We start from the raw sequence: 15,769 nt of genomic DNA on the forward strand, positions 1-15,769 counted from the left end.
CGCAGTGCTTTTTTTTTTTTTTTTTTTTTCTCCAAAAAAACTGTGAACAGTGCCACTTTTTGGCTTATTTATCAAATGAGGCTATAATAGCCTCGTTGGCAGCTTCCCAAACAGCGCCAACGTTCTGTTTTGAGGAGAAAGGATAAGAGGATTTGTACATACACCAGAAAAGTCAGGAGTGACATGGTTCAGGATGTCCTCAATGACTTGGAGAATGGGCTTGGCATAGACATCACGCCCATCAGGCGAATGGGTTCCCTGAATTTGTTTCATCATGGCACTGTCATCGGATAATGACATCCGACGGACATTCTTGGCCAGTTGCTGCATTATGGGCTTCTTTTCCATTTTTTTGGGAATTAAGAAGGCAGGATGGGGATAAAATGGGTTTTTGTGTGGTTTTGCAGTGGCTCAGGGTAAGCTATACATAAGGACGAAAAGTTGGAATAAATTCTATAATTGAATCATGTTATACCTTGCTTGCCATAGGGTTTAAATTTTGTTAAATCCATGCTTGTCAGGTGGATAGAGATGTAAGAAAAAGGTAGGCCCATGATAACATTGTCTTTACAGAATTTAAGAAGAGGTTTCCCAAAAGATTAATGTTTAATGTTCCCTTAAGCCCTTTTTGAGGTAATTTGATTAACATTAACATGTTAGTTGATAAAGCTACCAGAAGGGTAGGTTTGTGCTTTTTGTTGTGACAACAATACCATGCTCAGTCACTGCTCATGGATATGTTTGGTTTGTTTTCAAATTTTTTGGGGAAAGAAAAAGTAGAAAACTAGTTTGGCAAACTTTTTCTGAAAACAAAATGTTTAGAAATATCATATATTCATTTTTGAAAACCGCTATCACAAGTTTTTGAACTTTGTCATGACGGAACAAACGAAAACAAAGTAACACAGCGGAATCACACAAGAATACAAACATACGAGTGGTTTGTCTAAAAGCCTACATCCACGAGCAAAAAACGACAAAGGGTTTAACTATCAAAAGAAGAGAAATTATAATGACCGACTGTTTCTATCAAAAGTCATTTTTGTAGCAAAACTTCTGTTTAATCTCATAACCCTAATCCTCAAAATAACTCATAATATATATTATGATTGAATGAAACAAGAATCAGGTCAGAACTAGTAAGCCCATTAATTGAGTCGTAAGCATCGCCAATAGGTCATAATCACAAATTGGATAAAATAACCTACAATTAGACTTTTAATTGAGTCGTAGACTTTTATCTCTGTTATTGCTTATGCAGTTTGTTAAGGTGAAAAGATGTGCAAAATAATATTTTTCGTAGATAGATTCTTTCTTTTCTCGCTATAATCATTACTTTCCTTAAGTATTGTCTTCTTTACTAACTCTATTTCGATGTTCTGTTTTTGTTTGTCATAGGTCCTCAATTTCTCCATCTTAACGTACAAGTAAACTTATACCTCCTCCATCCCTTCCTCCGTAGCGGTTGCATTAGCAGGTCTGCTTTTTAATTATTTGCTTTTAATTAATAGCAGGGCACTGGCGGGTGTGCTATTTTATTTATTTGTTTCATTTTAATTGATATTAGGGTACTTGATTCTGTGTTTTTGAAATTTTTTGCTTTGAATTGGTAGCAGGGCACTGGCTGGTGTGCTTATTTATTTGTTTGTTTTAATGAATAGCAGGGCACTGGCAGGTGTGCTATTATATTTATTTGTTTCATTCTAATTGATTGTAGGGTACTTGATTCTGTGTTTTTGAATTTATAGCAGGGCACTGGCTGGTGTGCTTATTTACTTCTTTGATTTTAATGAATAGCAGGGCACTGGCGGGTGTGCTACTTTAGTTATTTGTTTCATTTTAATTAATAGTAGGGTAATTGCTTTTGTGTTTTTAAATTTATTTGTTTTGAATTGATAGTAGTGCACTGGCTGGTGTGCTTATTTATTTATTTGATTTTAACGAATAGCAGGGCACTGGCGGGTGTGCTATTTTATTTATTTGTTTGATTTTAATTTATAACAGAACACTGGCAGGTGTGTTTGTAATTAATTAATTTTATTTTAATTTATAGTAGGGTACTTACAGGTGCTTTTTTATTATTGGCATATAATTGATAGCATAGCACGGACTGGTGTGCTTATTTGTTCATTTTCTATAAAGAAGTAATAATTGGTAGCACAATATTGGTGGGTGTGGTTTTTTTGGTTTTTTGTTTGGTTTTAGTTGATAGTAGGGTGCTTGCAGACATGTTTGAATTTTTTTTTAAATTGATTGCAAGGCACTGGCAGGTGTGCTATTATATTTATTTGTTCTGGAGATGTAAATTATAGCAGCGCAATGGCATGTGTGTTTTTTAGTTGATTTGTTTCGTTTTAATTGCTAATAGGGTACTTACAAGTGTATATACAATGGATGAACCTGAAAGTAGTAGGCCTGAAGAGGTCAATACTGAAATTGATGATCAATTTGCTCTAGATGGCAAGGATGATGTTGTTGATGTGAAAGAAGGGTTAGCTTCCCAAACCTATGATAGTTTACGAATGCTTACTAAGGAAGATGTGTTCCAAATGAAATTCAATTCAGAGGATGATGCTTATACTTTCTACAATGCATACGCTAAGGTCATCGGTTTTAGCGTACGAAGAAGTAGAAAAAGAATTACTGGAGACAACAAATTTGTAGAGAGTAGGAAATGGGTTTGTTCAAGGGAAGGTGTAAGAGAAAAGAAATACTTGCAACGTGTGGAACGGGTAAGAACTCCTAGGGCAGAAACTAGACTTTTTTGTAATGCCACATTTCGTGTGCGTTATGACAAGACAGCTAGGAAATATGTTGTGACCCACTTTGTAGGGGAACACAACCATCCGTTGGCAGCACCACACTGCGTCCCTTTTCTTTGGTCGCATAGGTTTGTAACAAGTGCAGACCAAGCTCAAGCAAAGGCCATGCGCAATGTGGGTATGAAAACGAGTCAGATCATGGATTTTATGGTCCATCAGTCAGGGGGTTATGAGAAGGTGGGCTTCATTCATAGAGATTTGCACAATCAATTCCAAGCTGAGCGCAAAGTACAACTCGCAGAAGGGGATGCAGAGGGTGCGTTAGGATACTTGTCAGCTAAATTAGATGCAGATCCATTATTTTTTTTCAAATACAACGTCGATAAGGACAACCGGTTGGACAAGATTTTCTGGGCAGATTGTAGGTCTCGAATGGATTATGCTGCATTTGGTGATGTATTGGTATTTGATACAACTTATCGTACAAATGCATATAAGAAGCCATTTGTAATTCTAGCTGGCGTGAGTAACCATTTCATGACAACTATATTCGGATGTGCTTTGTTGCCTGATGAGACAATGGAGACATACACGTGGGTGCTGGAAATGTTAATGGAGGCCATGGATGGTAAAAGACCCATCTCCGTTGTAACAGATGGTGATAGGGCAATGCGTCAGGCAATCAAAAGAGTTATTCCAAACTGCAGACATCGTTTATGTTCTTGGCATCTGGAGAAAAATGCCTCAACAAATGTCCACATACCAGAATTTACAACTGATTTTGCACAGTTGATGTTGAAGAAATGTAAAATTGATGAGTTTGACAATGCCTGGGCTGCTATGGTGAAACAGTACAAGTTGGAGAACAATAACTGGGTGTCGGATATTCATCTGAAGCGTGATAATTGGGCTGAGGCATATCTCCGTGGTCACATGTTTGCTGGAATGAGGAGCACTCAACGTGTCGAGGGTATAAATGCATATTTCAATATATTCCTAAACCAAAAGGTTAGGCTGTATGAATTTGTAGCGCAGTATGATAGGGCTCTTGCTAGAATGCGTGTTAATGAGGCAGAAATAGAATCTAAAACAGAGAATAGTTTCCCGGTTTTGACTACGCCATTGAGGAGTTTGGAGAAACATGCAGCTGAACTCTTTACTCGGAAGATTTTCTCATTGTTTCAACATGAAATCAGGAAAGAGGGTAAATTGTATGTGATGGAAAGAGTTCAGCTTGAGGATCATCGCACCTACCGTTTTGGTGAGTACAAGGCACCAACATGCACGTGGACGGTTGAGTATTTTCCAGCTAATATCACAATGAAATGTTGTTGCTTGAAGTTTGAGTCGTTTGGCATCCCTTGCTGCCACATGATTGCTGTTATGAAATCTGAACAATTAATGTGTATTCCACCGAGTTGTGTCTTGCGGAGATGGACAAGACGTGGTAGGTCAAAGTGTCAACAACCAAGTCTTACCCAAATTTGTAGCACCCTAACACAGACAGCTCGGTTTGGTATACTCAGCTCCTGTTTTAGTGAAATGTCATATTATGCCTCACACGCGGACAAAGATTTTGAAGAGGCAAGGGAAATAGCTTTCCAGTTGACATCGCAGATGAAAAAACGTTGGGCAATGAGAAAAGAAGGTAACGCCGAGGCTGGGGACAAAAATATTGCACCCAAACTATATGGCGTTGGTGATCCGAATGTAGTGAAGACCAAAGGGAACCCCGGAGGGACATCTTCTATGGGTAAACCTCCAAAACCAAGGCGGTGTGGGTATTGTAGGTATGGTACTTTCATTGTATGACCTTTTAATATCCTGTTACATGCATATGATTATTAAAATCGTTTATGCATTATTTGCTACTGTAGGAGCATCGGACACACGAAGCGGACGTGTAAAAAATTGGCTTCAAGTAGCCACAGAGAGGGTAGCAACTCAGACAGTGAACCATTCATGAACACAGAGTTGGATCCCCACACGGATGATATCGATGAATTGCCAATTTATCCAAATGATCCAGTGTAGTTGACTTTCATGATGAGGCTTACAGTGATCGAAACATTGTTTTTACAAGGAGACATTAGTGGCTAGTAGTTATGTTTTGTTAATGTCTTAGTTGTTTTAATCTTAGGCATTCTTAATAAATTTCGTAGTTTGGAGAATAATTTTGAAAATAAAGGTGAAAACATTCAAAATTTGTTTGATTGCTGATAAAATAGGGAATGGTAGGTGACACATAACTATGCTTATAGTGGAATGGTATGGTATCGATGTATAGGTATAATAAGAGATGATGGAGATGTGCATTGTCAAAATATAAACAACTTCATCACCCAACAAAAAATTTAGTAACATGAACCCAAGTTGTCATTCAAACAATAGCGTACCATTAAACCAACTTTGCAAATGTACTTCCTTAAAACTAAAAGCATCTAAGAAAATTTTGGACTTGAGGCTGTTGATGCAGTCAAATTAGGACTTGAGCTTATTTGGCTATTTGCTCACACAAGAGATCCGAATCATGGAATAATCTTCATTTTAAAATTTTATTTATATTTTATTTAATTTCATTATTTAAATTTAATATATATATTATTTAATTTCATTGTTTGATTATTATTATTTTTAAAAACAAATTTATTTAAAATTTTAATTAAAAAAATAATGTATATTTGTATTGATATTTTATTTATTTAATTTCTTAAAAATAAATTTATTTAATTGTGTAAAAAATAAAATAAAATAAATTTTTATTTAATCTAATTAAAAATAATTAAAATATTAAAGATATATTTAATATTGGTATTACTTAGTAAATAATTTAAAAAAAATAAAATAGTCTTTTATTTATTTATTCTATCCATTCCATCTAACCAAACGTTAAATTTACTAAAAATAATTATTTTCAAATATGTAATCTCATAAAAAAATAAATGCAAGATATATATTCAACGCAACCAAATAATCTGGAGATTCACTCAAGTCCTATGATTCTAATACCTGTATCTCTTGCTGCCATTGGTGGCACTACCTCACTCTGCCATCCTCCCACCGGTGTCGCCCTACCTGTATCTCTTGCTGCCATTGGTGGCACTACCTCACTCTGCCATCCTCCCACCGGTGTCGCCCTACTCCGACGCCGTCATCGTCCCACTGACGATCATTTGAGTAGAAGGTGCAGCAAATCCCGATCAGAGCTATATGAGGGTCTCTCTCTCTCTCTCCCCCCTCTCTATTTATGAAAAGCTCATACTTTCTACTTGTCTTGGCAATGCCAAGAGATGATGAGAGACTTCCTAGTTTATGCTTGAAAATTTCAACTTTTGTAGAATAGACTTGATCAATCTGTCTATATCTCAAATGTAAACTGAGAATATATTATATTTAAACTTTCTGAGAAAATACCTCTTGCCTATTCACTTTCTGAGAAAATATCTCTTGCCTATTCCATAAGTCTGATATAGACCTATAAAATGGTTACCCACATCAACCAATTGTACGCAACACATGGCGTGAGACTTGTCTGGTTACCACACAAAACGTGCACCATTGCTTTGCACCACACAAAAGAACTGTTGTAATTTTTTGTTTTCTAATAAATATATAATAGTTTCTTGTGTTACTTGACCCATCTTAAAGAGTAAATTTTCTGTAAATAAAACGCTCGCCAAACCAGAAACAATCTTTTCAGTTGTTGATAATGTTCCAGCTAAAGTTTCTATTTTTCCCCAAATATGGACGAAAAATGTCCTAACAGTACAGTTAAAGTGACTATATAAGGCATGTGAACACTCCTAAAGTGACTCAGTTCCTTCTGCTGCTTCTGAGGTATGTGAACACAAAATGGCATTATATTTGTTTTTTATATAGGTGTCTTCTTAGAAGTTTCTATATAAGGGTGCAATTGAGGTTAGTAGTTGAACACACAAACTTAGAAGCTCTTAATTGTATTGGAACACTATTGGATTAAATTTAAATTTGATTGTACTATTGTATGGTATCAATCCACTCCTAGCCGTTAGTGCAATTTGAATGAGATGAACTCTCTTTCAATTTCTGACTGTGCTTTTATTACGCATTAATAAAAAGAACTTAATTTCAGAAATAGGAGCCAGCTGGTATTGTTGTTCTGCCAATTTTTTTTTCCCCTGAAGCATGTACTCTTTCTTGTTAGTTCTTATAGCAAGTGCCCATGTTAGATTTTTTGTTTTACTTTCTTATATCTTGTAGTTAGTTTTTGCACAATAACTATTGCTTATCTACTATTTTTTGTGTTAGGCTTCTACATCGGGAATCTGTGGAAGTTGTCCGTGATTATTGGGTAATATTCCTTGATTCAGAGCAGCAACTAATCAAACTTGAAGATGCCACGGAAAAAGACAACAAAAAAACCGAGTAAAGGAAAAACGGAAGCTCCTCACGTTGACCTTGGTATTTTTGCTAAACGGGCTATTACGGTAGAGCGGGCTGTCAAGTTGAAGGAGTTAACTCATACTGATATTCCAGCAATTGTGGGCCACCTGCATATCCAAAACCTAATCGAACGGGAAGGGAAGGCTAATGTCAACCTGGTACGGGAATTCTTTGGTAGCATACAAAAGCCAACTGATACAGAGAACTTGATTCTGAAAACAAAACTGAGGGGGAAAGATGTGGTGTTTTCCGCGGATTGCATATCAAAATTCTTAGACATTCAGCGACCAACACATGATGACAAAACACAATATCCATACCTTCCTGGTGTTGACCTTCCTAATGAAGCCCAAATTGTTGATGATTTGTACATCGAAGGAGTCATACCACAAGACAAGTATCATGTAAAGTTCCTGAAGCCTGACCTTGCCGTTCTTCATCTTATCTTGTGGTACAATCTTGACCCAAGGGGGGTGAAATCCACTTTTGACCATGAACGAGGACTCATGTTGTATGCTGTCCATAATTTCAGCCCTCTAGATGTTCCGAAGATAATTTGGCAAGTTGTGGATTCTGTCGCAAAAGCAAACAATCCACATGCAGCATTACCATTCGGCCTCCTCGTGACTGATATGCTACTTGAGCTTCGTGTACCGACTCGACCAGATGATGAATGGAAGGGGCAGATGAGCCACATAGGTCGTGGAACATATGGGAAAACACAAGGGCAAAGTCGAAAGCACCGTGAAAGACAAGATCCTACTTCATTGGAGAGCATATCAACTCGTTTGTACGAGGCTGTGTCCATATTGAACCGGATGGAGTTGCAGCACAAGAAAGACATGAGGAAGGTCAAGTTAGAGCTAAAAAAAATGCGGAAAGCCTTTTGTGGTGAAGATTTGGAGAATTCAACTAGTTCTAATGATAGTGAGCAGGAATCTAATGGGTCCAACCATGATGACAGCCAACAAATGGACACAGACAATGATGGTTGACCAAAGTTTGCAAGGCCAATGATTTAGCTGACACTGTTACTTTTTTTTGCATACAGTGTTACTTTTTTGTGCAGAAAGTGTCAACTTTTTTTTACAAACAATGTTACTTTTTTGTGCAACCAGTGGTGGTACTTTGATCATCCCATACTTTTGCGAACAGTGTTACTTTTTGTCCCATTTATTATGAAAAAGAAAATTGAAACAATGTTAGGATTCATGGATGGCTTATGTGATGGACAACATTTGGATGGTTTATGTCAAAAATATTATTTAGTATGATGCTTCGACATTTTTGATAGACATGTCCAATTAATTTTTTTTTTTTTTTTTGTTCAATGCCAACGATGTATGTATAGCTTGCTGAAATTTATGGATACCAGTTGACTACACAGTTGATACGTCGATTCCAAAACTTAGTATGATATTTATGCACGGAATGTGATTAACAACTAAAATTCCTTAGATTTCTTAGACGTTCTTTCTTTCTAAGTCGTTGAAGGATACATTAGGTGTTGCTTACTAGCAAGGAAATGCAGGTCCTCTGTTGCTTTTTTGTAGCAAATACTGTCATTGTTCTTGGTATTTTTAAAATTTGCAAAGAACAACCTTTGCGCGCCTTCTAATTGGGGAGATGACATGAATTATCACTTTCTCTGTATTAACAATATATTTTTTATTTAATTTTTTTTTCTATTGTTCATTTTGTGTGTTTTCTTAAATGTAAAATTTAGAAAATTTATTAGTTATTTTGTTAATCTGCCAAGGACTAGTCCTGTTACACTCTTGTCATTTGAAATGTGTACATGATAGTATACACTAATGGCACAATTTTAGTTGGACATGAACTGATTATGCAACAAAAATTATTTTGTACTATATATGTAGCAATGCATGGACTCGTACTCCAGTTTTTAAAACAGTTTCCCCACTAACATTTGGTACATGTGTGTAATTTTTGATGGATTGTAAATGTAACAACCAAGATTAATGTGGTACAGTTAAATATCATAAATAGTTTCATCACCCCAATCTTGAGCAACAATATAAATTCCATACAAATTGAAACCCCAAAAATAATATGCTTTTTCAATCGTCCACAAAATACTACGAAACTGGGTTACTTTAGTCATCCATGTTTCTTCAACCATCTAATATGTTCATAATTGTGAATAAGCATAGTGGCAAAAGTATGGTAAGGCGAATCAATCTTTTTCAAACAGCCATGTTTACAATCAAACTTTTTTTTTCCTTGTAGCCTTCCGGAGCCTAGAGTACCTGTTACAAAAGAAATTGCATTCAGTAAGTAATCAGCTGAGTTTATGAAGGGCATAAGTTGCTCATGGCTTGGGGACGCACCTCTCTTTGTATTGTTCGAGCCTATTCATAACCTCAATGTAAATACGGTTGGACGAATCGTTCACTAGGTCAACTAGTAGCCTAAACCTTTCCAGTTTATCAAACTAAGGAAACAAAACAAAAAATATTCCATCAACAATACCATCATATGACATTGTAATTGCAATAGTGTAATTATGTGGTTAACATTGAACAGTCACCTTGTGTACGCCGGTCGGCATAACAACACCTTGCATATACTTCATGACAAACATACCACAGTCGTAGCTTCATGACAACATACATATGAATGTCAAACTTGTGTGTAATGTTAATAAGAAAGCCAACATTGAATAGCGAATGAAGAAATTTTAGAATACCTATCGGTTTTATGTTGGAGACAAGCGTCTTTCAACCTCTCTAATTCGAACTCCTTCACATTTGCAACATAAAGGTCTCCAAAATATTGTTGCAATAACAAATGCATTGTTTGAACCTATGCATGAATGTTGTAAGATAGATTGTGCTGATTGTTTTTTTTCTTTAAAAAAATAAAATAAAATAAACGACTTACCAATTTCCTCGCCATTAATTCACGACGTTTGTCATTTGTGAGGCTGGGACTCGAGTCAAATATATAAGCCATGTGATGTGCCATATCTATGTTCACACAAAACCAATGTTCTTCATGGTCGTTCACCAGAATATATATCTGAGTGACAATAATAAAAAAAGGGTCATGCAACGTTGCCCAACCAGTTTAGAAAATTTATTAAAAAAAAAATAGTGACGACGTTGATACCCTAAAAAACTTAATAAATAATAAAAATATTTGTAAAATGGAGGGGATATTTAAAATAATCCTGTAAAATGGAAGAATGCTTGACACATTACTTCTTGACAGGCATGAAGCTTCCCAGTGTATCGAGACTCCCCAAAATATTCGTCACATAGCTTTGCATGGTCCGCCCCATTGATAATATGTTGCTACAATTGATAATGCATAAGTATACATCAATAAGTATACATGAATAACCACACATAAACATGACACACTAGACTACTCACCGATACATATGTGGGAAAGTACCACGTCCTATGACACTTATCGAGGAAGAGCCTCCTTTGTGCATTTGTCAATTGTGCTACAACTAAATTAATAATCTGAAATACATGCATCAAATAATAATTTGAAACCTATATCCTTAAAAATGACTTCACGTAACAATATTGATGCATGAAATGAACACTTACGGAACCACAAATCCATGTTTTTGGTTGTAATGAGCACAAATCGAATCGGGTGGCAAATTCAACCGGCGTGTAAAACAACTCCATGACCACAATATCCTCACTGCATCATGTACAAATTGAAGAGTTGCACTTATTGGTGATAGAGAGGAACATACAAACGCAATAAAATTACCTGCTTTCCAAATCCTTATCGAAACAATAAGCCTTCAAAATTTGTTCCTCAGCAGATAAAGGACATGGCCTCACATTTTGTGTAGTCGATGACTTGTGAATTTAACCGAACACATAAACAATAAATTGTCATACTTCTTGCAGTGCATTAAAATAAGGGGATTGGAGATCAAGAACAACAATGAAATTAGTAATAACCTCAATGGCAGTAGCAGATGCTTCAAAATTGAGGCCAAGTAGTTTTCCAAGTAAGTTCAAACTCTAAAACAAATTACAACGAACAATAAATAATGAAAAATCCTAAAATATATTTATAGGAATAGCAACATTGTATAACACATATATTATGTACATGACTTACTTGATCAAACTTAGCCTCCTTTGTATCGAGAGATGAATCTGATTCATCTAAATGAAGCTTTGTCTTGGTTGGTACTTTCTGAGTGGCTTTCCTTTTCTTACCAGCAATGGCTGTAAAAGGTGATTGTATGTCCACCCGCGCATCCGAATGTTGAGTGCAAGGACCGCCATATGGACCAATGGATGAACTAGATTCATCAATAAGTTGGAGTTTTGGGATTTTCTTTCTTCGATTGTTGTTCAATCTTACCTTGATTTTGTTCTTCGCTTGTTTGGTTTGCTCATGAAGATGGGCATCCAATTGCAAGATGGATGGTGTGAGCGGAATTCTATTTTCCTCCATGTTCTCTAATGCTACCACAACATTAGGTTTTGGCGGGAGCGTATTGTTCTCATGTTCAACTGTAGGTACAACCGTAGATTCAACCACAACATTAGGTTTTGGCATGAGTATAGGGCTGACATGTTCAACTATAGGTACAACTGTAGAGTCTACCACAACTCCAGGTGCAACTATGCCAGGTTCACATTTACAATGGCCGTGCTCCGCTTCCTGTTGTTTTGACATTTGCAGTGGCTCACATTTTTCCATGACCTTCGGAATGGAAGAATTAGTTATTCCACTTTTAACAATAACAACTAGTTCTTCCAAAACACTCTTCATGTCACAAACAGTCGTCTCAATTTTTGAAATCCGAATATCATTGATATTTTTCATTTCCTCACTTTGTACAAATGGTTGCATTTGCTCGTCAACAACGAAATTAACATCAACCTATTTATATACACATCGTAAACAATTTAGTTTTCCATTTCAACATGAAAAATAACAAACAAAAACCAAACATAAAAGAAAGGATACGGTAAGGATGACCTCCTCATTCTGGTAACCTCCTGAATTTTGGAATAGTTTCAGTGTCGCCTTTATTTCTGCATCACCCCAATCAGCCAAGGAGGGGACCGAACGAGCACGACCAACATCACAACCACTAGGAGCAACACGATCAAAGTAAAACAACTGCATCACAAAAATGTATGAATTTAACATGTACTATGTAATGAAAAAGGCATTCAAGTCAAGTATTTCTAACAAAACAATTTGTAATTGGTTAAAAGCATACCATTATAAGAAATAAGCATCCATTTGGTTGTGAGTGACTTTTTGAATTGTACTTGCCTAAACCACGAACAAAGAATTGAAGAGTGAACTTTGACCAATTATAATTCTTCATGCCATCCACATTCTGAACGAGGTGAATGAATGATTGTTTAACAACATCCTTTGTGGTTGGGCATAAGAAGGCACCTAATATGTATAGGGCAAATATCCTCGTAAATTCCTCTCCAGCTCCCTCTGTTTTGGTCAAATACTCTCTCAAAGCATTCAGTTTGATAGCTCCTTGGACAACTCCAAGTTCTTCAAATACCTTGGGAAATGCCACTGGGAAAGTTTTTTTTAGTTCTATTGTTTTGCCTTCGGCAGCAATGCCCAATAACTTGTGAACGTCTAGTTCAGTAAGGAGGAGTCGGCGCCCATGAACATTCAACGAACAAGTTTTGGGATCAAATTTCTGAACCAACCATTCGCAGAGGTCATGATCAAGCTTTGTACATCTGAGATTCAAGAGCCCCCCTAACCCACTACTAGTAACTGCATCACGTTGTTCCGTGCTCAATCTTCTTATTATTTTAACAATTGATCTCAAGGCAATTCGTGTTTGGAAATGCCACTGAGAAAGAATATAGTGGGTATTAGAATAATTTAAGAAAGACACTTTAAATAACTTCAGAATAGTGTGTGAATCAATTTCTATGAGAATATGAAAATACAAACATGTTATTACAATGTGTGAAATATGTCATAATAAAACAATAAATTGTTGTTCTCTTTGTATTTCACCTTTCTTGGTTTTGTGGGAAGGGGACCTTCCAACTTCGTTTGCTTATCAACATTCCACCTGTCCATCTCTTTGTACTCCTTGTCTTCCTTCTGTCGGGTTCTCCATTGATGTCCTATGTCCTTCTTCATCTACATTGCCTCAAAAGTAAATATAAGTGATGCAAGTAGAACATAAAAGATAAAGATAATATCAAAATATACAAACAATATGTGGTAGGTAGGCAATGTGCAAACCGTGTCGGTAACTGTTATTTGTGCTTCTTGCATGCTTTTGTTTTCATCTTTGCTACAGGTTCAACGAAATGTATAATAAGGGCTAATATTTAAACCGAACATAAAACATGTAATTAAAATAATACATTGAATAGTGTGAAGAAATAATACTTGTAGAAGAAGAATGCTGGTGTAAATCGTTTGTGTATGCAAGGTTTGTTGCTTCCTTCGCTCATTGTGTATTGTTATATATTATCTACATAAGCACAGGTGAAATAATCATATGAGACAAAATCAAGTTAGTAAATGCAAGAAAAGTATACACACCAAAAGACAAATAATAATAAACACAACCCCTTCCTTATTTGAGAGATATATATTATGAATACAATAAAAGCAATGTACTGATTAGTTTTATTTAGTTGATGCAATAATACAAGCACACACTAGTTGCGGCGGATGACTTGATGGGGACTGTTACTACCGTCTCATGTTTTCTCTAATTTCGTGTATTGAAGAACATCTAGTCCTTAAAATGTAGCAGACTGATGACTTAATAACAAAAAATCCAAGTACAAGCACACTGAGAGTTAAAATGTAGCGCGTCATGTTCTGTGGCACCAAATGCCAAAATTCTATTTTCTATTTCATCTCAAAAAAGGGAAAGAGAAGGATGAGGAGGAAAGAGAGAGAAAAGAATAGGATTTAAAATTCCATTCTCGAAGTAGAACATTTTGGAATGCATCTTCAAAGTGATCTTTTCCATCCCTCTTCATTTTTTAAGGGAAAATTAGTGAAAATCCCATGGCATTAACTTGTTCCCATGACTTCTTTGTTAATCTGTAAAGTCCTATTTTACAAATTGTTTGGAAGCTTAAATAGGTCCCAGTTTATAAATTTCTGGAAGTTGGAATCACTTTCTTTGTTTGTTAGGTATAACAAATTCATGATGGTACAATTGGAAACCCAGAAAAAATAACAAAAAAATAAAAAGTTGTTAAAGCTTGGACTATTTACATCATCACATGACGACCAACGAGGGACGCAGTGGATACCCTTTTTGCCTCGCTGACTTCGGTGAGTTGATTATGGTGAGAGTGGCATTTTGGATCAATGCTCATCTTGAAGGGGTGTTCTTATTCAGTCCAGGATCTGCAACTTGCAGCAAATCAGGTCAATTTATGTTTAAAGTACAGGTGGTGTTGCTGCTGCTTCAAGTTGCTGTGGCTAGATGCTGCTGTTGTTCTTCTCTATTTTGGGCCATTTTGCTGCTGCTAGTTGATACCAAATATATGTGGTTTAGGGGATTGTTGTGGGTAGCTTAGGGGATTGTTGTGGGTAGCTTAGGGGACTGCTGCGGCTGAGTTGTTTTGAGTCTCGGATGGGTATATGTAGCTTAATGAGGACCTCTATTGCTTTCATTTTTTAACTCCAAATCATTCTCTTCCAATTCAAGGATTTTACAAATTAACGACTATCATGAATAAAATTTTGAAAATAACTATTCCAGCGACAATAAGGTCTCAATTTCTGGTTTTGTTACGCTATAAACTAGTCTCTCCGTTCGTACTTTTTTAAAATTTTTTGTGGTTTCACTATGTCTTTGGTTGAGAGTTTGTAGTTATATTGTGATAGATTTGACAATATGGGGTAAGACTATAATCAATGACTATCCTAGCAGAAATTAGGCTTACTTTGTTTCCTCTGTTTTCCCCTGTCTTTTGTGTTGAATTTTTTTTTTTTTCATTTATCTCTGTTTTCCCCTGTTTTTTTTAATGCACAATCTGAAATTCCTCACTTTTCAATGCCAAAGAAATTTAAAACTGTCACCTACCTATTATTGAGAAAAGTAAGAAAGGGATAGTAGAAGATTTTGAAGTTCCGAATTTTCGTATTCGAATGGGTATTGTATATGCAATATGAACAAAAACATGAGTACTGCATCATATTTAACTCATCAAAAACAACTAAGTCTCCAAAAAAAACATGAAACCCTAGACTCAAACAATATCAAAAATAAAAACAAACATACCGTAGGTCTCCACAGCATGAAGGTGTTGGCTAAGAGTTGTGGTGGCAGCAGCAGCAGCTCTATTGTGGGATCAAACAGTGGCTGATACAAAGACAATATCAGACTGGCTGGGTGTGGGAATCTGAGACCAGTAACGTGAGGAAGAAGACTCATATGCCAAAACCCAAAAATAAGCCTTTCTGTGGGAGTTTTTGGGTGGCCAAATTAAGCATGTTTTGATTTCATAGGAAGTTTTAATTTGTTTTTTTTAGAAACACGCACAGATTGTGTTGAGTTTTAAGAAGTCTTAAATTATTTTTTTGGAAACAAAATATGACTATTTTAA

The 15,769-nt window shown here is 36.0% G+C and overlaps 1 protein-coding gene across 1 annotated transcript; it reads left to right on the forward strand.

Moving 5' to 3' along the window:
• The first annotated feature begins 2,390 nt into the window (after nucleotides 1-2,390).
• Nucleotides 2,391-4,796, forward strand: LOC145798182 (protein FAR1-RELATED SEQUENCE 5-like). The gene is made up of 2 exons (XM_082885670.1): nucleotides 2,391-4,552; nucleotides 4,640-4,796. The coding sequence occupies exons 1-2, from the start codon at nucleotides 2,391-2,393 to the stop codon at nucleotides 4,794-4,796; spliced, it is 2,319 nt and encodes a 772-aa protein (XP_082741796.1).
• The last annotated feature ends 10,973 nt before the right edge of the window (nucleotides 4,797-15,769 follow it).

This window comes from Camellia sinensis, chromosome 8 (assembly GCF_055761805.1).
Source record: "Camellia sinensis isolate YWXY chromosome 8, ASM5576180v1, whole genome shotgun sequence".
Lineage (NCBI taxonomy): Eukaryota > Viridiplantae > Streptophyta > Magnoliopsida > Ericales > Theaceae > Camellia > Camellia sinensis.